Below are 23,013 nucleotides of genomic sequence, written 5' to 3'. Positions count from 1 at the left end.
GAATAAATGAACTGGTCAGTGTCCAAATTGAGTCTTGACTCTTTTGGATGAAACAATGTGACTTGTTAGCTCATCGTCAATACATTGTTTCTAACTTATTCACAAGCGACAAATGAGTTGAGGAAATAACAGCTAGAAGGGTAAAATGGTAATTTTGTAAATCCCGACTAGCTGATGATATTCATGAAGGGTAAACATTGATAATATTCTGTGGATCCACTCATTACAATTAGGTTGAATTCTTGAGTAGAAAATAAATTCATTTGAACCGAGAGATTTTCAGTGTCAACTCTTTAGTGGAGTCAGTTGGCATTAAGCTAAACTTGGAAAAGGTTTGTGAACTTTTGAGTCCAAGTATTTAGCTCAAGCTTTGTTCATTTGGATCCATGAGGTCACTGTCACAAATCACATCGAGTAGGAATAGTTAAACTAGAAGCTAAGTCAAAACAAGAACGAGACAAGTTTTACGAAAATTGTCTAAAGGGTATTTTTGTCTTTTAGGACATAGGACGAAATGAATGTCAATAAATTTTTTGACATTGTCATATGATGACAAATGATTTAAAAACCACTCGGCCATATTAAAGAATTTGAGCCTTGAGGATTAATTTCATTTCATGGAATTTTAATTGAAAATTCTTAATGAGCTTTTCTTATGTTGTTATGAACAAATGAAGAAACATCTAGAAGCATGTTCTAGTGCCTAAATTTCGTCCAACCCAATAGAGAAAAAGAGAGTTTATTTTGTGCATAAATGTATGAAGAAACTTGCCAAAAGAAAAAGAGGAAACAAATTTCCTCTACAAGGAAACAAGGTGGGCGCCAACAAGGCAATGAGAGAACAAAAGAGGAAACAAATCCAAGGCTTCTAGAAGCCTATGTTGGACGTGTGACTCTTAGGGAAAAAGGGAAATTTTGCTCATGAATATGTGATATTCTATAGAAGAGGAAACTACCTTATTGAAGGTAATCCCTCCCCTATAAATAGAGGCCTCATTCTCTCATTTTATTCATTCCACATAAGTTAGAGATTGAGAGCTTCTCTCTCTAGAACTTGTGGTTTCCGCCCCTTCCTCTCTCTCTCTAGTTTTCTTTTCGTTTTTGTTTTGACACCTAGGTCCATATTTGACCTAGTGTTTTAGCTCTTCGACTTTGAGACTTGTTCTCGAGTCGTCGTGTTTAAAAGTGCCCACACACTAATTCCTTTTTTTTCTCGAGTGATTCTAGTGATAGAAACTATCGTGGTTGCTCGAGTTGCCGAGGAAAGAAGAGAGACGTGCTACGAGGGGAGACGAACGTTTCAACCTTCCGAAGGCTCATCAACGTTCAAGCTTCTCAAAGGTTAGTAAATTTATAACGCTCATAATAGTTTTTATTTACATGTACTTGCTCTTTGTCTAGGTTAGTAAAAAAAATTTACTTGTTAAAAGAAAAATTTTAAAATTCCGCCGCTTACCCGAAGCGTTAAACTTTTTCTTAAACCCTAGATCAATTCCAACACGGGGAGCAGTGAGAGACCTAGTTGGCGTGTACAACATCTTATCTAGGCGTAGTGTCATACCGATTGTCCCGGACCTTGAGTCAAGATTGAACCAGATTGCGAGCCACTACCGGTCGTCGTCATTGATTTCCCCGCGTACATCAGAGCGCACCCCGAGGTACGGTGACGATCACATGAGAATAGGGATCGTAGCCGCGAGCCTGACCCTCGACATGGACCAACTGAAAGATGTGGAGGAACTCCTCATGTTATACGAAGTTCTTAGACTTCTTATTATGTTTCTATTTTTTTTTTTTTTAGACTTTTTAACTATGAAACTAAATGCATTTTGTTTAGAATTCTTATTATGTATTTTGTTATGTATGAAATTTTTGATTTTCATGTTTTTGAAAATTAGATTAAATTTTCATAAAATAATAATATTAAAAAATAAAAATTAAAAAAAACAGCAGGATTAGAAGCGACAATCCGCTTCTAATGTCGCTTATAAGGATTTTCTGCGAAACGGCTGGAACACTTTAGAAGCGACTAAAGTCGCCTATAAATCGTTTCCATCATTTTGCGGGACCATTTAACGTGCAAAACTCTAGCGACACTGGAAGCGGTATTTTAGAAGCGGCCGACCTTTAGAAGCGTCATTGTCGATTCTAATGTCTCTTCTATTCGGCCTTTATTAGAAGTGACATTTTGGCTTTTAAAAGTGACATATGCCGCTTCTTGTCACGTCTAATGTCCTTTTTTTGTAGTAGTGTAAGGGGAAACAAAATAATGAACCTGGGAAGTCTAGACACTTTTCAAGTATACGTAATATTCAGGGTCACAAACGTGAAACTTCGGGATACTTCTAGATCCTTGTCCTCCTTGAGATCAATGTATTCAATTTTCTGATTTTCCATGTCTTGATTTCACCTGATATTTGCGATCAAATCCTGAATTAATACAATGCTGAGAGAGAGAGAGAGAGAGAGAGAGAGAGAGAGAGAGAGAGAGAGAGAGAGATGGTACAACATACCTGAAATCGGATCTTTTCGCGATTGAGGAATGATGGAATTTTGCTGCTTTAGTTGGCCGGAAGTATGCTAACTCTGTTATCTCATTGTCTTAAAAAATTGAGGAAGTGTTTTAGAGTGCCGTTTTTTTTTTCAATTTTGTTTAAAAAGAACATTCACGTCACATAAATAACATTAACTATATATATATTTTTAAATGTTAAATATAAGTTCGCTTTATGTTTACTTTTTCATATTAATATCTCATTTTTATACTTAATTTAACACTAAAAATAGATATTTTATTGACAATAAATTTAGAATAGGGCATGAAAATAATAACGTCTAGTTCATGCCGACCTTTATGGGATGAAACAATGTCGTCCATGATCAAGGCTGAAATCCCGTGATTGACGGGCTGAAAGATTCCCCAAGTTTTTGCGGCATCTTTGACTTGATTAACTATTTTCAAGCGGTCTCTAGAAGGTCAATCACTAGAATTGACATGTGCTTGGATTCCGGTGAGCAGGTATTGAGGTCTGAGAGAGATTCTTCATAATGAACGAAAATTTTGGGAATGGACGTGGTTCCATAATTTGAGAGCCATTTGACTCCTATCTTTGATCTATCAAACTCCTTCAACTCCTTCATTCGGTCATACTGGTGACCAAGAAGATTTAATCCTTGACCTTCCATTGATATTTTGTCTTAGTGATTTCTTGTTGACAATGAATTATTGAAATTTTATACATAATATAGCATTAGAGATGAGACGTTGGATGGAATTCGGATAAAATACAATTCTATGACTACATTACATAAAGATGAAACAAGCTTGATGATAAAAATGACAATAGTTTGAAGCGTTTCTCTCCACTTTAAAATGTCACGTCGCTAAATTCCGCATATTTATAAGAGTTTTAATTTGGTTGTTAGTCGATGATGTAGCTCTTGAGTTTAACAATTGCTTTTCCGCACTTATAGTGACCGAATGTACAATAATTGGTTTATATTATTTGCCATATTGCATATCTGATAAAAAAAAATAATAGCAAATTTTGCAATTATTGAGGAATAACTATATATTTAACATGTTTAGACCATTGATGAATCAATGATGTACCTCTCAAGTTTAAAAAATATTAGAAAGAGAGATTTAGACTCTTAACCCATCAAACTTACTACAAGGGTCTAGAATAGTACCAAGTCCATACAACAATGGAAAATTGCCAAAACCTTAATATTTAATAAACTTTCTTTCAAGCTGAAAGTACACTCTTCAAACATGCCTTATTGGCTATATCTGTTAAAAAAATGTGACGGTTCGTAGCCTTTGAGTTTGAGTCTACCACACTCACGTTGGAAACCACAGATCACGAAGTTTTCATAAACCTCAGAAAAATTGTCTTCCTTCTCTTTGGCTTTCTACGATCCGCATGACTTGCATTCATCGTCGTCATGACTAAAGCATTACCAAAAAACATCAGTTGATACTTCTTTTTTAATATTCATCCCTTAGCTAGACTCAGATTTGTTGGCTGATTTTTTTTACACTTGGAGCTCTGGCGGAGTTCACGGTGTTGGTCCTATTTGAGGCCATCTCAAACCTCTTGCCAATTGATTTTTTTTATCTTTTATGTAGAGACATACAACCAATAGTCTCTTGTGCTTCAAGTAATTTTGGAAGTTCTTAAAAAGTGAACTTAATTTCTCAATATTTGATTCATCTTGAAAGAATATAGAAGATGGGTCTTTGATTCCCCATCACTTCTTATACCAACACCCCGCTAATCACGGAGGATGACACATAACCGCATAGATATAAGAGTTTGCCCTCGATCAGTTTGGCCAACACAAGACGGGAAGCCAAATACTCCTTAAGATGCTGGAATGCTTTTCTGCAAGCGCCGTCTCATATTGGTTCAGTATCCCAAAACAATCTCGAGGTGCGCTCTAGATCCGTATCACAGAGGAAATTTACCAATATATCGTCGAAATAGACTTTCATGGTCTTACCTATTGTCTTCTCAAACATCTTGTTCACGAGCCTTTTGTAAGTTGCGCACGCATTTTTCTAGCCAAATGGCATCACCTTGTAACAATTGATTCATCTACCGGTGATGTAAGCTGTTTTCTTTTGATCATTGTGATGCATCGCGATTTGATATCATCCGGAAAATGCATTCATGAAGGACAACATTTTGTGCAGGACAGTTGCCTCAACTAGACGGTCGATATACAGAAGGGGAAAGCTATCATTCGGGCATGCTTTTTGGATTGTTGAAATCTATGCACACCTTTCATTTCTTATTATTTTTCTATACGACGACCGTGTTAGCTAACCAGTACAGATATTTCACTTCCTGGATTGACATTGCCTTCATGAGTCACTCTACTTTATCATTTATCACTTTATTGTCAGGGCCAAGTTTACAACATTTTTTGCGTTCGTGGTTTGCAGCTCAGATCAACGTTTACTTGATAGGAAACAATGCTAAGGTCGATCCCCGATATATCTTTTGTGGTCCAGGCAAAAGTCGACATATTTGCTATAAAAAATTAATTTTCCAGCGACTTATTTGAAAAATATTTTATATACTATTGAAAAGTAGAGAAATTGACACATCTAATATCATTTATAATCAATTTCTCATTTTCCTCTAAAATAATAATTTCAATGGGAAGAGACTCCTTCGATGAGCTCTCTCCATTTGTTGACCACTCTCGGGTATACAGCATGAAAGAGACATTTACGACTCTCCCCAGGCTCGCGCTCAGGGAGTTTGAGACCTAAACCACCCCACCAACCAAGACATGGCCCTCAGCCTTTTACCAGCACGGAAAGCTTGGGCTCCTCGGGGCTGACCTGCAACTCGTCCATGGCGGCGCTGGTGAAGGTCCCTCGTTGGGTGAGACTACGTTGGAGACCATCTAGGTGAGACTCCCAAGTGAGGTCCTGGACGAGAAAGAGGTCCTACTAGACTTAGTGAGTAACTGGGTTTTGTATGTATATTGAAAAGGCGTGAATAATGGTAAGAGATGATATTTCCTTTGGTAAGTGGGGAGAAGTGAAGAAATTATGAAATAGTCTCTGTGAAAAGACGTGAACAACATAAGAGAAGTGAAGCCAAACAATGGGTAGATATGAAAATAGGATGGTAAAGATCAAATTATAGATTGAAGAAATTGGTTGTGGTGATTTATGACTGGAAGAAATAGTCTATGTGAAAGACCATAAAAAAAAGAAAGATATGAAAATTTCTTTAACCTTTTGTTTTCTTTTTATTTGTGGGAATAAATCATGCAGTATGTTCATGAGGGATCAATTTGTGGTCTTACATGTATACAAAATGTTAGAGCAGAGATTGCATGAAACGTTGTTCCTCTATCTCTATGTGTGTGTGTGTGTTATGGTAACACCGTTGGTGAATGAGTATTCATTCTAATTTTTCTCGTATGGTAACAGTGTTTCTGACTTCATTTGTTTTAGGTTTTATCTTCAATGACGAAGTCTAAAGGAACCAAGGTAGATGAGGCCTCCTAAAAAAGTGTCAGAAGAAGCCCTAGGACGGCTTCGAAAAGGAAAATTATTTCCCCGTCCAAGAGTTCCGACGATGACGACGCGTTCATGGTCGTACCACCAAAGATAAAAATGTATAGAATAAAAACTAAGTGACTTATTTGGAGTAATGTAAGGTGACGCCGTGTTTTATTTTGTGTTTGATATAGACTAAAAACAAGGCCGAGTCCTCGGGCGTTGCGGCGGCCTCGGAGAGTCCTAGCACTTTTATTCCTCGAAAAGTGAGTGTCACAAACCATTTGGATCCTGGTAACGGACTCACCCACTTCGTGACATATGTGTCACGAACTCGCTGACTTCGTGACAGATATGTCACAGATTGACCCAGTCTGTGACACATCTGTCACGAAGTTAGCGAGTTCGTGATACATCTGTCACGAACTCAAGCATAATGGTTTCACTAATAATGTCATTGACTTATATGTGTAGGAGTGGAGACAGTGTAAACCGGAGGGCAATGTTGAAGGTTTTTCCTTTAACTTTCACGGGGGATTGGAAAATTTCCTCGCTCTCTTACTCGGCCGTAGCGCCGAAACTCAAGCTGGCTTCGCCTAATCATGTTTTGGGCAGCTTGTAGGGCAACCCAAAATAGTCCAATCATCGGCGATCATAAGCCACCCGGTGTTGAGGACCGGGAGCTTCGAGGGAGAAACCACTGACGGGCTTCTGATTGAGATTGGAGGCCAAGTTCGGGAGTTTACGAAGAAAGACTTCCAGGAGATTACATTCCTCAAAGTCGTCGATGAATACGAGGAATTCAAGTTCGAGGGGGTTGTTTCTGATGACAGCCTCTTCAAAAAATTCTTCCCGGGGAAGTATTTGAGTCGTAACTTGGTCAACCAATTCTTGGAGCCGAGCATGGATTAGCCGACAGAAGTTCAGGTAAATTACCTGAAAATATACTTTGTCTTGAATGTCCTCCTCGCGGACGACGTGAAGAACAGGACACCGTGCTTAGAGCTCATTAAGGTGGTGGAGGACACGGACATATTCGGTCGCCATCCATGGGGCAACGTGGTGTGGAACTACCTTCTCGGCGAAGACTGGAAGTTTGTGGCGAAAGGTGGCGAGCCATTGGAGCAAGGTAAAAAAAAAAGGAATCTCCATCTCCCAGGATTCGTCGAACCGCTTCAGGTTTAGGCGTACAAGTGTTTGCCTTTCCTGACGAACATGGGGGTTTGTCAGAGAGTCTCCACCACAGCTCGGCCAATAATGCGTCGGTGAAAGTCTACCGGACTTGTTCAGGAGACCGCCATGAAAGGAATCAATTTCAATGAGGTAAGAAATTTGTAGGTTAATTCATACTTAATATTCATAACTAATTTGTTAACTTGTCCCACGTATAGGTTGAATTTCACGGACTCGACGACACTTCTTCAAGCGTTGCCAGCCCTTCTACGACGCTAGCGGTGGTGGACAAACGCCCGGAGAAGAAACCCAAAAAAGACGTCCCACAACCACAAGCACCACCACAACAACCACCACGACCACAAGCACGAACAATTGAGGTAACACGATTTTGGGTTTATGTTTTAAGTTAAATAACCACTGTGGCATGTTTATGATCAAGACTGCCTAGTTTTTGGCGCACGACCTTCCATTGTCTAATTTGAAACAGGAGGACAAGATCATGTACCGACAGAAGATGACCACCGAATTATACCGACACGGAGCGCTAAAACTACACACACATAGAAATGTCAATGTTGAGGCTACTTAAAATTATGTGTTTATGATTGTACGTATGTGTTTATGATTGTACGTATGTGTTTATAACTGTATATATGTGTTTATAACTGTATATATGTGTGTTTAGAAATTTATGTATTGTCTTGACATCAATTAATTAGTTTAGAATTTTATGTATTGTTTCGAAATCAATTTATGTGTCACAAAGTGACCTCATTTCGTGACAGATGTGTCACGGACTGAGATCATTTCGTGACACGTGTGTCACATACTCTGTTCACTTCATGAAATATGAGGTTGTTTTATAAACCATTCTTAATAATAAACTCAATACCAATAAAGTTCAAAACATTCAAAATGTAATACATAGCAAAACACTAAGGAAGTTCTAGACATTCACGGATAAAACGTGTCGAATTACAAACCAAACCAATGACCCATCCCCGGAGCCCTCACTTCTGGTGGAATTGGGTTGCGACACGTAGCTCTATTGTGAACTACACCTCCACAACGGGAACATTTACGAAGCGGGGCATCAGATTCTCCAAGAGAGGGAATCCTTCTCTTCTTAGGTCTACCCGCCGGACGACCTAAGAAGTTAGGCGGATTTACTTCGATCTGCTTGATTTCGTCGGGAAAAGTCCATGACGATTCACTTCCTTGAGGATGAATAACCCCTGCATACGCCAATTTCCAATACTCGGTCGTGTAGTAGTCTTCACAATAGCTCTCAACTGGTAGGTTGCGTAAGCGACACGCCGCAATAGCATGGGCACATACAAATAGATCAGTTTGAAATTCTCGACATAAACACGTCTTATCAATCAAGTTCACTGCCCATGGTGTTCCATCTGTGTCTAAAACCTCGAATTCGTATACTGCAGAAGGTCAGACCTAAAACATAAGCAAAAAAAACTTTAAACATAAGCACTCAGTCCGTGACACATGCGTCACAAAATGACCCGAGTCCGTGACACATGTGTCACAAAGTGGATCCACTTCGTGACACATGTGTCACGGACTGAAGTCACTCCGTGACACATGTGTCACGGACTCGGGTCATTTCGTGACAGAATTTCAAAATTAAAAACACACTATAACCTGCATATTTGCCGAGACAGCAAGTTTTTTTTAACATTTCGGTATGATATTCCATTGACAACACACTTTGAGTTGATGATGCATTTTCTCTCGTTGGTAGAACCAAACTTGCATTCTCTCCCTCAACCAATCAAGGCATTTCACTATTGGAAATGATCTTGCTTTAACAGTTAACACATTCAAAGACTCTGCGTTGTTTGAAGTTATGATCGTATACCTTGATGTCTTGAAAAAACAACGTGCCCACTTCTTATTTCCTACTTGTTTGACAAGGTACAGTCGTATCAACAGGTCTTCCTTGTCCAACATGCGCATAAAATTTTGATATTCAAATATAGTATACGCTTTTGCTGCACCGTAGAACTTCCAGTTGACTTCTTTGCCAAGTTTTTTGAATTTTTCCTTGACGTTATTCTTCACGTGGTATGCGCAAAAACCATGTTCTGCTCTTGGAAAAACTTTCTTCGCGGCGTTAATGATTCCGGTGTTTCGGTCGGATACGATGACCATGTTATCTCTCTCCCCTAATGCTTCCTTAAGTTTATTGAAGAAATAAAACCATGACTTGGAAGTTTCTGACTCACCAATACCATAGGCAAGCAAGAATATTTGCTCATTCGCGTCCATCGCGGAAGCCGTAAACATACTGCTCTTGTGATAGTTTGTCAAGAAGGTTGCATCAACAATTACAATATGCCGATAATACTTCCATCCCTCTCTAAACGGAGCCAAAGAAACGAAAAAGTACATGAAATATTTATGACGATCAGTTTTTAGGTCGATGAGAGAACCTGGATTCTTTTGCTCTAACATGTACTTGTATTTTGCAAGAGAGGCATATGACTCATCATCAGTCCCATATAAGGACTGTATTGCACATTCTTTTGCCCTCCATGCTTTTCTGCATGAAATATTGACTCCAACCTCTGTTCGCATGTAACTCTGGATCTCCTTTGGGGTACAACTATGTACAGTTGGATCAATAAATTTGTGTTTCACCCTCTCTCCAACCAACTCTGTAGTAGCTTGCGGTTGCCCGTTTTGTTTGTCCTCCACAGAACAAGTGTGCTTTGGATCATATCTTGAACCATAAACATGTACACACGGTCAAAAACATTTTAAAAAAAGTGCATCCATTTCGTGACAGATCTGTCACGAAGTGCATCCATTTCGTGACAGATCTGTCACGAAGTGCATCCACTTCGTGATACTCGTGTCACAGACTGGATTCAATTCGTGACAGATTTGTCACAGACTGATTCATCTATGAAGAGAAGTTAGGAAATTTCAAATAAAATCAGTTTTTAGGTCGTGAAATTTTACCTTCTAATTTCTAAACAATCTGTGTTCTTTAGTTTCATTGCCCGGACCGCCCAATCACAATTTTTACCCGCACAAATTACATGAAGTTTGAGCGGAGATAATTCTTCATTTTGAACCGATAATGATTATTGATTGCATCCAACTGTAAATGCTTCAACAACGCTGCTTTGTTTGCATATAATCATTTTTTTACACTTACTGGAGATAAAATGTACAACACCTCAATATCATTACTCTCGACACATTTATCTGATTCGGAAGCCGTAACCGAACACCTCCTATTCTCTTGGCTCGATACCTTTTCTTTTCTTTGTGATCGAGTTGACGGCTGTGGTGGAAGAGGAGGCTCTTGCTAGTGTTGAGTCTATGGTGGAGCCTCTATCGACAAAATAACTGGTGGCGGAGACCCTTTGGGTTGGGGTGTCGCTTGGCTAAAAGTATTGATGTCATCCAACCCAACAGTATCATTGACGAAATCCTCATTCACGTGACTCGGATATAGGACTCGGCATGTTTGGAATGATCCTGCTTCGATTGCAAGCGAATCCACTCTCGCTTGTGTTTGATGTTGGAGTGGATCCAACCCGTGGAGAAGACGCTTCATCCTCTTTTTTATCCTTAAATGCCTCATGACTAATCTCAAGTACAAGATTCAACTTCGTCCGGTTCGGTTCGTTCTTCCTCAAGTACAAATAACATCGCAAACTTTCGTTGTCGTCTATGGTTGGCGGTATGAGCCCGTCAGTTTCATGTTTGACATTGATTGAATGCGTTGCAGGGGTCATGTTCAACCGAGCATACAATGTTTGTATCAAACTTGGGTAATTCAAATTGGTAGGAAGTATAAGTGTAAGAGTACCACCCTCTTGATATATGCCCGGTTTTCCCACTTCCCGCTTTGCTTAGCATATAAACATATTTCCGTCATAGCTGTATACGTTCAGTCATATTAGATATGAGTATTAAAAAACAGTTATTAACATTGAAAAATATCCAGTTCGTGACACATGTGTCACGAAGTGAATCCAGTTCGTGACACCCTGGAAAAATCGGGAATTCAACAAAAAAACACCATTTTCGACAAACAAATCACACCCAAACACAATGGAACCTATTTCAGCATGAAACAAAACAATTAAACATGTTATTGTATGTTAAAGATAGGAAGAACTTACCAAAATATGTTTGAAAAAATTTTGGATCTAGGATTTGCAGGAAGAAGAAGCTTGGATATTGAAGTTTTTATGAACAATTTCCAGACAAAAAAACTTGAATCTTGAAGTTTTGATGAACAACCTTGGATTGCAAAATGGTTTTAGATGGGTTTAGCATATTGCAAAATGGGTTTAAAATGAGTTTAAGAAACTTACCCTCGGCGAGCAAGAAGATTCCGACGACCCAAGAGATGAAGAATACGACGATCCAAGAAGCTTCACTCGATCATTCTCCAGCTGAGTGCAAGAGGAAGAAGTTGAAAAAAAAACGTCAAAGAAGTTTGCAGAGGGGAGAAGTGAAACGTAAGAGATGTGTTTGAGAGGATAAAGAGTGTTGAGGGTAGTTGGAGAAAATTTAATTTCTCTCACCTATCAAAAGTACTAGTTTTGTCAATTTTTTTAATTTTGGGCTAAATATGGTATAAGTGACATTGAGATGGTATTATTAATGTCAATTCCCCAAATAAATATGTCAATTGCACGTGAAGAATATTGGGCTACTTCGACATGAAACTAATTACAATGATTTTATTCGATTTTATTCAATATATAATATCACGCTTCGTGTGTGTGTATATATATATATATATATTATATATATATATATATATATATATATATATATGAGTTAATGGCGGCATAAATACTCAATGTTTGAGTTTTGTGTCACTTAAATACTTTATCTTTTATTTTCACGGTAAAAATACTCAATGTTGATTCTGAGTATCACCGTTACTACTTCATGGGTTTAAACTAACGGAAATGCTACAGGGTGTAGTCAAATTGCTAAACCATTGCAATTATGGATGCTTTTAAAATGAAGAGCAAATTAATTTAAATAAAAAAAAATAAAAGATGGTTTTATAATGATTGATATTAAAAAGCCCCAAATTCATTAGATTTAGGTTTATTTTTGTTCTCTACTTTCTTTCTTCTTCATCGTCTCTTCTCTTTCTTTTTTCTTCGCCACTCATCTCGAGTCATCTTCGTTATCATCTGCTTTTCGAAAATGGCAGATGAGCAGTGGTCATCTTCATCGTCTGGGAAGAATCGCACGGAGTGTAAGAGAATTTCACTGTCTCAGAGAAAGATACGGGGCTGAAGAACGGCGATGTTCGAACTACCAACAGATCAATTGGAGATTATTTGTGACTGCTTTTATGCTTGTATTCTGATTGCTTTGGTTGTAATTTAATGGCTCGTCGGAATTTGTACTGACGTGTTTATATGTAATTTATTTGTGACTGCTTTTGTGTATTTTGTAATGGTGTTGGTACTGATCAATGAGAGAATTTGTACTCGGTGTTTTTTTTTCTTCTTAAAACTGTAGAATTCTATCTATGTTGGTATTGATCAATCGAAGACTTGTTGATACAGTGTTTGTTTACTTTTTTTTTTTTTTTTGCTTAAAAATGGAGAATCGTAGCTGTATTGGTACTGATTAATAACATGTAAAATAACTTAAACATTTGCAAATCTGATCCGTAATACAACAGGGCATATCAAAATATCTTTTGGAGTTCAAAATAGCTACAAAAATTATATTAGATCTGTGATAGCAGACGTCAAAAAACAGTCACAAAAACAGCTTTATAATTAGCTGTATTACATTAGCTTTTCAATACTTAATTAGTCTAAAAAATAGCTGCTATACAAGTAGCTATAAAACATGAAAAACTGCTGCTCAAGGAGCCTCAAGCCATCAGATTCCTCTCCGTCACTACACAAGCTATTAAGGTCACTTTTAGACCTAAATCCATCAGAATCTTCGCCTACGCCGTCATTAGCATCTTGTTGGTCGTTGTTGCAGACTTCGTCGATGACCGTCCGCCAGTTAAACGGCTTCATCGTGTTCTGCGTGTATGCCATTTCCTCTTCGGCGCCGTCGCCGAACTCTTCCTCGGCCTACAGAAACTCGTCTTCGTTCGCTTTCTCCCCGTGATTCTTCCATCATCGACAGTCTACAATCAATTTTTAGGGTTTTCTCTTTTTGGCTTTTGGTTTTTGTCTTTTGTTTTCTCGTTTTTTTTTTTAACTAAATCTTTTGTTTTCTCGTGCTTCAGTGGATTTAGGGATTTAATGTGGCTGTTCAAATTTTTATGTTTTAGCAAAATATATTTATCAAAATCATTAATTAATAAAAATGCAAAATTAGAAGTAAATCAATGCCACATTGGATTTCTGTTAGTCTTAATCCATGAAGTAGTAACGGCGACGCTCGAAACTAACATTGAGTATTTTTACCGTGAAAATAAAACATGAGGTATTTAAATGACACAAAACTCATACATTAAGTATTTATGCCGCCATTATATATATATATATATATATCACATATACCCTATTTATCGAAGTCACCTACTCTTGTTATCCCACTTCGGAGGCAATGGAGGTTCCAGTGAGCTCTAAGAACGCGGGAAAATTGCCGAAAGAATTATTGTTTTGGGAGATTCTATCGAAATTGCCGACGAAATCTCTCACCCGATTCAAAAGCGTGTCGAAGGAATGGCTGGGTATGATCACAAACGACGCCGTTCTGAAGAGAAGTCACGCTCGCCATCAACTGGCTCGTAGCTCTGGCGAAATCTCCGTCCTCGTTCTCGCGAAGAAAAAACTGGTAGGCCACAGACTGTTTTTGAATACTCCACAAGATGTCGAGGAGTTAGATCTATCTTATATGCTGAAAGAATTGAGAACCATAGTACTCTACGAAGTCGACTTAATCGGGTCTTCTTACGGCCTGGTTCTTCTCTTTTGGAACCACTGGCTGATATTGTGGAACCCGACCACTAGAAAATTTAGGTTTATCCGGGACACAATAGAGGGATTCGGTTTAATGGTTTTCGATTTGGGGTTCGACCACGAGAGGGACGATCACAAGGTGTTTCGAGTATCGAATACGTCGAAGAGAGAGCTGGATTTCCAAGTGTTTAGCAGGAGAGCCGGTTCGTGGAGGAATCTCGAACCCCTCTCGGGATTCGGGCTCCGAAGCTTCCCGCACGGCAGGGTTTCGATCCGAGGAACGCTCTATTTTCTCGCCGTACGATTTGTGCCCAACGAAATCGATCCGAAAGTCGTGCTCTTGTCGTTCACTTACCAGAACGAGCAAGTGCGCAGAGTAATCGACGCGCCGCCTTGTGACGGGACCCAGTGGCGGCTCGGCAAGTGGGAGGACGACTCGCTGGCTTTGATCGCGCAGAACCAGATTGAGGTTTATGATTTTTATGTTATGGTCAAGGACGGCGAAAACGGGTTTTCTTGGTTCAAGCTTTTCGTGTTCAATCGTTGCTACGGCGATGTCCGAAGCGACCAGATTCTGATGGTTCAGAGACCCGGGCGCTCCAGCGGGGACAGCGAGCTTGCCCTGTGGGACCCGCAGGACCGAGACAACTGTTTCGTGATATCGAAACTTGAGAGACATTGGTACTTCCGCGCTGCCGTCGACTACTTTCCCACCTTGTTCTCAGTCTCTCCCGATCCTCTATAAAACAAAATTAATTTAATATGTTCATTATTCGCTTGCTAGTTTTTTCTGTTTTTAATTGGATGATAAATTGAATATGTTAATGTCTTTTATGATTACTGGAAACTATGTCTGGGGATTTTGTTAATTGGACGAGGGGTACGAACTCAAGTCTCGCTTCCTCACCTTATTTTGTTCCCGAGATCTAATTTTGTGAGTATTCTTCAGTGTTATTTGAGATTTCGAGTCGGATCCATTGTTTACCGAAATTGAGCTTCAAGAAATAAAGTCCAATATAGCAAATTAACTCATATATACATATATATTGTTTTCCATCATTGGCATCAGTACAGCAAAAGTGGTCGAATATTCTTTCTTCTCAGTTGGTGAAGGCCAAAGCAAATTATCTTTCGGCCTTAATCAGAGAAGAAGCTTTTTCTTTTTGAAAAAGCTCGGGTCAAATAGAACGACCAACTTACTTTCATGCTACTCGCAAGGCGCGTAACTTTCACCCAGCTTTTCAGCCAAATGGATTTGGTGGCTTACCTCAGAGAGGATTATGATCCACCTTGTTGCTATTAATTTCTTTGTTGAGCTATTTAGTTATAATAGCTACTTCAATCTGGATCGTTTTTGGATAGAATTGATGTTACTGTTACCAATGAGTAAAACCACAGGTTAGCAGATTTACCTGATGCTCCTGAAATTTTTTTAGGCCATAAAAAATCTGAAGCTCTTATCAAGAGCTTGAAGCACTCGTCTGCTTTCGGATATGTCAAAGACTATCATGTATTGAATTTGATTTAGCAGCTAATTTAGTTTTTTTTTTTCCGTCAAAGCAACTGATTTAGTTGAACTGTGTTAATAAAGCTTTCAGTCAGTTTCGTGGAAAGAAAGAAGAAGAAAAAAAAAAGTTATGTAATCTAAGAACCTAAATAGACTCTACCGGAGCCACTATGCTCCTATTATTGGGTTTTAATGAAGACCTTAATAGAAAGAGTATTTAAAATATATCTAAACGGCATAATCAAGTTACAACAAGGGGCTGCCTAAATCAGTTGTGCCGTACTCAAAATGGAAATGGAAATATATCCCTTGTTCCCGTCCCATATTTTGCAGAAAATGGGACTCTCGAAACCGTTTTGTCCGTGAATGGAAAGTCTCGGTGTCATATTTCACAGGGCCGAGAATACCCATTCCATACTACAGGGTTACATGATCCTCTTTTTTTTTTTTAATTTAGCTTGTTATTGACAAGCAAAGAGCAGCGGCTAAATTACATATAATAGGTTATTTATTTATTTATTTATTTTTTTATGTAATATTCATTTGCATTTAAATTTCTTATGTAATCCTTTTTTTTTTAATTTTGTTACTCAATATTTCGCTTTTTATTTATAAAGTTTGAATTTATATCTTTTTAGAGTTCCAAGTTTTATTTTTTTCGTTTAATTTTCTTATATAATAATAAAACGGAAAAATGATACTAAATGGGACTAAAATGGTGATCCGAATTCCATCCCATTTTAAATGGTATCGGGACAAAAATTCGTTTCAGGAAATATTTTTTTCCCCCATATCTCAGATGGGACCAACAATTGGGAAAACGGGATCCCACGTGGCCACCTTTACTCCCAAGTGTAATATTATATTTTGTGTAATATTATAGTTTGAAATGGAGGGTATATGTGATATACAATCGAATAAAATCATTGTATTTAATTTCATATCGAATAGCCCAATATTTTCCTAATTCAAATGGTTTATATATGATTTAATTCGTGTATATATTTGGGGGTATGTTACACCTTTTATTTTTTTATTTTTTTTTTCGAGATTGGGGGTGTGTTACTGATATCAGGAAATATTTTCGTCACAATACTCTGTTTATTTGGTCAATACTTTTGTTATCGTTGTCTTATTAAAAACAAATTCAACCATGTTTTTTCCACGTATATTACGGTTTGGAAATGCATTTTTCTTTCTAAAAAAAAGAAAAAAGAAAAAAGAAAAAAAATCTTCGTGCGTAAAAAGTTCTCAGGTTTGTTTGATTTCTCTACACTTATATAAAAGCTATGTATAAAAAAGATTCCTTATAAAAAAAGATTCAGCCACGTTTTTTACACTTAGATCACGGTTTGTAAACAATAATCTTTACACATTTAATTCATACCGTTATTAATGGATTTTTTTTTTTTTTTTTTTTTTAGTTTGAAGATAAATTCAAATTTAGATGAATATTGTTAAATTCGTTTTTGGATCAACCTCACTTAACACCCGGCCATGATGTTCACATGGAAATTGGAGTGTGGTGAAGTCATGTATTATTGTCATCCTTGCCTCGTGAAAAACGAGGTTTCTGGAAATATGAATTTTTTATGGCTATTAAAATTTCATTCAATAGGGAATGTACAATGATAAGAATCATAAAAAAACGACACGCGACTCACGAACTACAAATTTTTGAAATTTCATGATTCTCTCAAAGGGTTTACCTTTTAAAATATAAAATTTCAACTTATGGCTGGAAAATTAATTTTTTTATAGCAATTAAATCGACTTTCTCCTGGACCACAAAAGATATATTGGGGATACACGTTAGCATAGCTTCCCATCAGCTAAACGTTGATCTGAGCTGCAATCCGCGAAAGCAAAAACGTCGTAAACTTGGCCCTGACAAGACTAAAGTGATAAATGATAAAGTAGAGAGACTCTTGGAGGCAAGGTCAATGCGGGAAGCGAAATATCCATACTGGCTAGCTAACACGATTGTCATAAAAAATGGGAAATTGAGGGTGTGCTTAGATTTCACCGATCCATACAAAGCATGCCCGAGGATAGCTTTCCCTTCCGCATATCGATCGTCTGGTTGAGGCAACTCCGTGCACAAAATGTTGTCCTTCATGAATGCATTTTTTTATACAATCAAACTGTGATGCATCACGATGATCAAGAGAAAATCGTATACATCACTGGTAGAGAAATATATTGTTACAAGATGATGCCATTTGGCTAGACAAATGCGGGCGCAACTTAGTAAATACTCGTGAACAAGATGTTCGAGGAGAAATTAGGTAAGGCCATCTATTTCGATGATATGTCGGTAAACTTCCTCCGTGATACGGATCACGTAGCGCACTTCGAGTAGTGTTTTGAGATATTGAACCAATACCAAATGAAACACAATCCTGAAAAGTGTTCGTTCAGGGTATCATCTGAGAAATTATTAGGCTATATGGTAACCTTACACGACATTGAAGCAAATCCCGATCAAATCTTATCATTAATTGGAATGCCTTCACCACGCAACAAGTTCAACGTTTGACAGAAAGAGTCGTTGCACTTAATCAATTCATCTCAAAGTCGACAAACAAGTGTTTCACATTCTTCAAGTGTATTTAATAAATGATTTCCAAGGACTTTATACGAGACATCGCTTGCAAAAAAGCATTCCGGCAGCTTAAGGAGTATTTGGCTTCCCCTCTCGTGTTGGCCAAACTGATCGAGGACGAAATCTTATATCTATATGTTGATGTGTCCTCCGCCATGATTATCGGGGTGTTGGTAAAAGAAGAGATGGGGAATCAAAAACCCGTCTTCTATATTCTTTCAAGTTGAATCAATTATTGAGAAATTGAGGTCACGTTTGAAGAACTTCAAGAATTACATTAAGCACAAGAGACTATTGGTTGTATGTCTCTACATAAAAGATAAAAATCAATTGGCAAGAGGTTCGAGATGGCCTCAGATAGGACCGACACCATGAACACCGCGAGAGCTCCAAGTGAAAAAAAAAAACTAAGCCAACAAATCAGAGTCTAAGGGATGAATATTAAAAAAGAAGTATCAACTGAGGTTTTTTGGTAATGCTTCAGTTGTAACGACGATGATTGCAAGTCACGCGGATTGTAGAAACTCAAAAAAGAAGGAAGACGATTTTTCTGAGGTTGATGAAAACTTCGTGATATGTGGTTTCCAACGTGACTTTGGTAGACTTAGACTACAAGGCTACAACCTGTCACATTTTTTTAACAAATATAGCCAATATGGCATGTTTGAAGAGTGTAATATCAGCTTGAAAGAAAGTTTATTAAATATTAAGGTTTTGGAAATTCTCCATTGTTGTATGAATTTAGTACTATTCTAATATTAACCCTTGTTGTAAGTTTGAAGGGTTAAGAGTCTAAATCTCTCTTTCTAATATTTGTTAAACTCAAGAGGTACATCATTGATTAATCAACAGTCTAAAAATGTTAAAGATATAGTTATTCCTCAAAAATTGCAAAAGTTGCTTCTATTTTTTTTATTTGATATGCAATATGGCAAGTAATATAAACCAATTATTGTACATTCGGCCACTATAAGCATGGAAGGGCAATTGTTAAACCCAAGAGGTACATCATCAATTAGCGACTAAATTAAAAATCTTATCAAGTATGCTAAATTTAGTTACGAGACATTCGGTCACTGTAAGTGAGGAAGGGCAATTGTTAAACTCAAGAGGTATATCATCAACTAACGACTAAATTAAAAATCTAATTAAATATGCTAAATTTAGTTACGAGACATTTTACTGTGGAGAGACATGCTTCAAATTATTGTCATTTTTTTATTGTTATAATATATGATCATCAAGCTTGTCTCATCTTTATGTAATGTAGTCATAAAATTTTATATTTATCCAAATTCCATCCAACGTCTCATCTCTAATGCAATATTGTGTATAAAATTTCAGTAATTCATTGTCTACAAGAAATCAATAAGACGAAATATCAGTGGATTGTCACGGACTAAATCTTCTCCGTAATCACTATGACCGAATGAAGGAGTTGAAGGAGTTCGACAGATCAAAGATGAGAGTCAAATGGTTCTCAGATTTCAGAACCACAATCATTTCCAAAATTTTTGTTAATAGCTGCCCACCGGAATCCAAGCACTTGTCGATTCTAATGATCGGCCTCTCTGTAAACTGCATGAAAATAGTTGAATCAAATAAAAGATATTGCAAAAAATTGGGATTCTTTCATCTGGTCAACCACGAGATTTCGGCCTCGATCATGGACGACATTGTTTCATCCATAAAGGTAGGCACAAATTAGACGCCATTATTTAAAAGCCATATTCTAAATTTATTGTCAATGAAATTTTTATTTTTAGTGTTAAATAGTATAAAAATGAGATATTAATATGAAAAAGTAAACATAAAGCGGACTTATATTTAAAAATTTAAAAAGAATTATAGTTAATGCTATTTTTGTCCAAATGACGTGAATGCTCTTTTTAAACAAAATTATAAAAGAACGGCACTATAAAACACTTTCCCACATATTTTATACGATGAGATAACTGACAGCGTACCTTCAGGCCAACTAAACAGCGAAATTATGTCATTCCTCAGTCATGAGAAGATCGTATTTCAGGTATGTTGTACCTTAACTTGTTTCGATTCTCTCTCTCTCTCTCTCTCTCTCTCTCTCTCTCTGCATTGTATTAATTATGGATTTGATCACAAATTTCAGGTGACATCAAGACATGGAAAAATAGAAAATTGAATACACTGATCTGAAGGAAGACGAGGATCTGGAGTACCCCGGAATTTCACGTTTGTGGCCCCTGATATTTCATATACTTGAAAAGTGTCCAAGCTTCCCAGGATCATTGTTTGTTTCCCCTTAAACACTGCCAAAAAGGCGTTTAGAAGTGACAAGAAGCGACATATAATATTTCTAAAGGTCAAAGTGTCGCTTCTAAAAGCGGAATAGTAGCGCGACATTAGAAGCGATAATGTCGCTTCTAAAAGTCAATCGCTTCTAAAATTAGAAGCGACTGTCGCTTCTAGTTCTAAGATTTTGGCGTGCTAAATGGTTCGTGCGAAATGATGAAAACGGTTTATGAGCGACTCTAGTTCCTTTAAAGTTTCCCGCCGTTTCGTGGAAAATCCTTAGAATCGACATTAGAAGCGATAGTGTCACTTCTAAAAGTCAATCGCTTCTAAAATTAGAAGCGACTATCGCTTCTAGTTCTAAGATTTTGGCGTGCTAAATGGTTCGTGCGAAATGATGAAAACGGTTTATGAGCGACTCTAGTTGCTTCTAAAGTGTTCCTGCCATTTCGTGGAAAATCCTTAGAATCGACATTAAAAGCGGATTGTCGCTTCTAATGCAGGGTTTTTTTTACTTTTATTTTTAATATTATTATTTTAAGAATATTTAATTTGAAAATTTAATTTAATTTTCAGAAACATTAAAATAAAAAACTTAATTAATAAGAAAATACATATTAAGAAGTCTAAACAAAACAGATTTAGCTTCGTAGTTTAAAAGCCTAAACAAATTTAAAATGAAATAAATAGAAGAATTAATTCATTTTTTACCCTCTGGACTCGTACCTCGATTACATTTCACCCCCTGAACTCGGAAATGTTGCAGAACTAATCTCAGAACTTAGACACGTGTTACAACTTGCCATTTCCGTCAGTATTTAGACGTTAAGTTTAACCTTTTGATGACGTGGCAATATTCTAGATACTTTTAATATTTAAATATTATTATCAGATTAAATAATGAAATATTTCTATCTCTCTCCCCTGTCTCTCTCTCTCTTTCTTTTCTTCTTTTGCCTGGAAACGTGAAGACCCTTCGATCAATAAAAATAGAAATAAAAAACAAAAACTTGGAATAGAGCCTTATCAGATTAAATAACTTTATCAGATTAAATAAGGTAGTCTTCTTGCCTCATTCATTATTTTTAATTTGTTTGTGGGGAGACAGACTCGAATAGAGCTGGGCCTCTTGTGGAGTACGAACGAAGGATCGCCTCTGGTGAACTCGTCGATGGCGATACTTGCCAGGTAATGAATGAAATCAAAGCCTTGAAAATTATGTGCTAAATCAGTGAAGAATAAACCCGATTATTGTGTTTTTTGTTTTTAATTCGAAATTGCAGTTGGGGACTTTAAAAGAGATTCAAAGGCTCTACGACGAGCTTGTCGAATCGGCCGACGAGTGCAAGTCGGATCGGTACAGAGCTTCTGAGAAATCTTTGAGGTAAAAGAAATTATTCATCGCCTAATTTGAGAGAACCCATTGTTGTATTTGAATTGTGTTTGGCATTCTGTTTCATTTTCAGAAGTCGGTGGGTTTGGTCTCGGCGGAGGAGGCTGTAAAGTCGGCGTCGACACCGACGCCACTGGAGAGGAATTCTCCGGCGATCTCAGAAGGAGGTCCGACTCCGAAAGCCACGAAGCCAAGGCCGCCGCGGCGGGGCCGGGATGCAAATCGATCTGCGGGACCCACGGCGTGAAGGACCATCACCACCACCACCGGTTCTGGAAGCGACACGTCAGCAACAACCACCACCGAAGCGAAGCCGTCGAAAAAAATCCTCCTCCTCCTCCGACGACTATGGACTCGTTTTTCTTGCCGGACGATGTGTTGGAGATGTGCCTCGCGAGGCTTCCTCTGACGGCCCTCGCGGCGGCCCAGCTCGTCTGCAAAAAATGGTGTTTAATTTCTTATCTCTCTCTCTCAGGAAAAGAAGAAGAAAGGAGAGAGAGATAGAGATAAGAATTGAAATAATTGTTTTTTTAATAATTAATATATCTAATAACAATATTTAAATACCAAAAGTATTTAAAATAACCAAAAATACTATTATACCCTTTAAAATCATGCCACGTCATCAAAAAGTTAAATTTAACGTCCAAATACTGACGGAAGTGACAAGTTGTAACACGTGTCTAAGTTCTGAGATTAGTTTTGCAACATTTCCGAGTTCAGGGGGTGAAATGTAATCGGGGTACGAGTCCAGGGGGGTAAAAAAGGAATTAATTCTAAATAGAAACATAATAAGAAGTCTAAGAACCGCGAATAACATGCGGAGTTCCTCCGCGTGCTCCGTATTTTCCAGCTGATCCATGTCTGGGCAGAATCGTGGCCACAATCCCTATCCTCAGGTGATCATCGTCGTACTTCGAGGGTGCGCTCTAATGTACACGATGAGCTCGATGACGGTGACCGTAGCGGCTTGCAATCTAGCTTAACCTCATTGCAAGGTTTGGAATGATCGGTCTGGCAGTATGCCTAGATCGGATGTCGTACGCACCAGGTGATGCATATCTACCTCTAAAACACGGGCGCCTCGACTCGAGCTGA

General features: G+C 37.8%; 2 protein-coding genes and 1 long non-coding RNA gene across 3 annotated transcripts; 2 read left to right on the top strand and 1 right to left on the bottom strand.

Moving 5' to 3' along the window:
• Positions 1-8,176: 8,176 nt before the first annotated feature.
• Positions 8,177-13,266, bottom strand: LOC149397875 (uncharacterized). Its single transcript, XM_089614375.1, has 3 exons — positions 13,067-13,266; positions 9,100-9,941; positions 8,177-8,637 (listed from the first exon to the last, which is right to left on the bottom strand). The coding sequence occupies exons 1-3, from the start codon at positions 13,264-13,266 to the stop codon at positions 8,177-8,179; spliced, it is 1,503 nt and encodes a 500-aa protein (XP_089470501.1).
• A 462-nt stretch (positions 13,267-13,728) lies between these two features.
• Positions 13,729-15,053, top strand: LOC149397874 (putative F-box protein At3g10430). The gene has a single exon (XM_089615458.1). It carries the CDS (start codon positions 13,784-13,786, stop codon positions 14,882-14,884), a length of 1,101 nt encoding a protein of 366 aa, XP_089471584.1. The 5' UTR covers positions 13,729-13,783; the 3' UTR covers positions 14,885-15,053.
• A 6,542-nt stretch (positions 15,054-21,595) lies between these two features.
• LOC149397873 (uncharacterized) lies at positions 21,596-22,398 on the top strand. The gene is made up of 3 exons (XR_016297295.1): positions 21,596-21,710; positions 21,806-21,906; positions 21,989-22,398. It is a non-coding gene; the product is annotated as an uncharacterized LOC149397873 (long non-coding RNA).
• The last annotated feature ends 615 nt before the right edge of the window (positions 22,399-23,013 follow it).

The sequence above is a fragment of the Urtica dioica genome, chromosome 5 (genome assembly GCF_054948205.1).
Source record: "Urtica dioica subsp. dioica isolate 48M chromosome 5, U.dioica_male_clone48M_v1_H2, whole genome shotgun sequence".
Lineage (NCBI taxonomy): Eukaryota > Viridiplantae > Streptophyta > Magnoliopsida > Rosales > Urticaceae > Urtica > Urtica dioica.
This window is presented reverse-complemented; position numbering and strand designations above follow the sequence as displayed.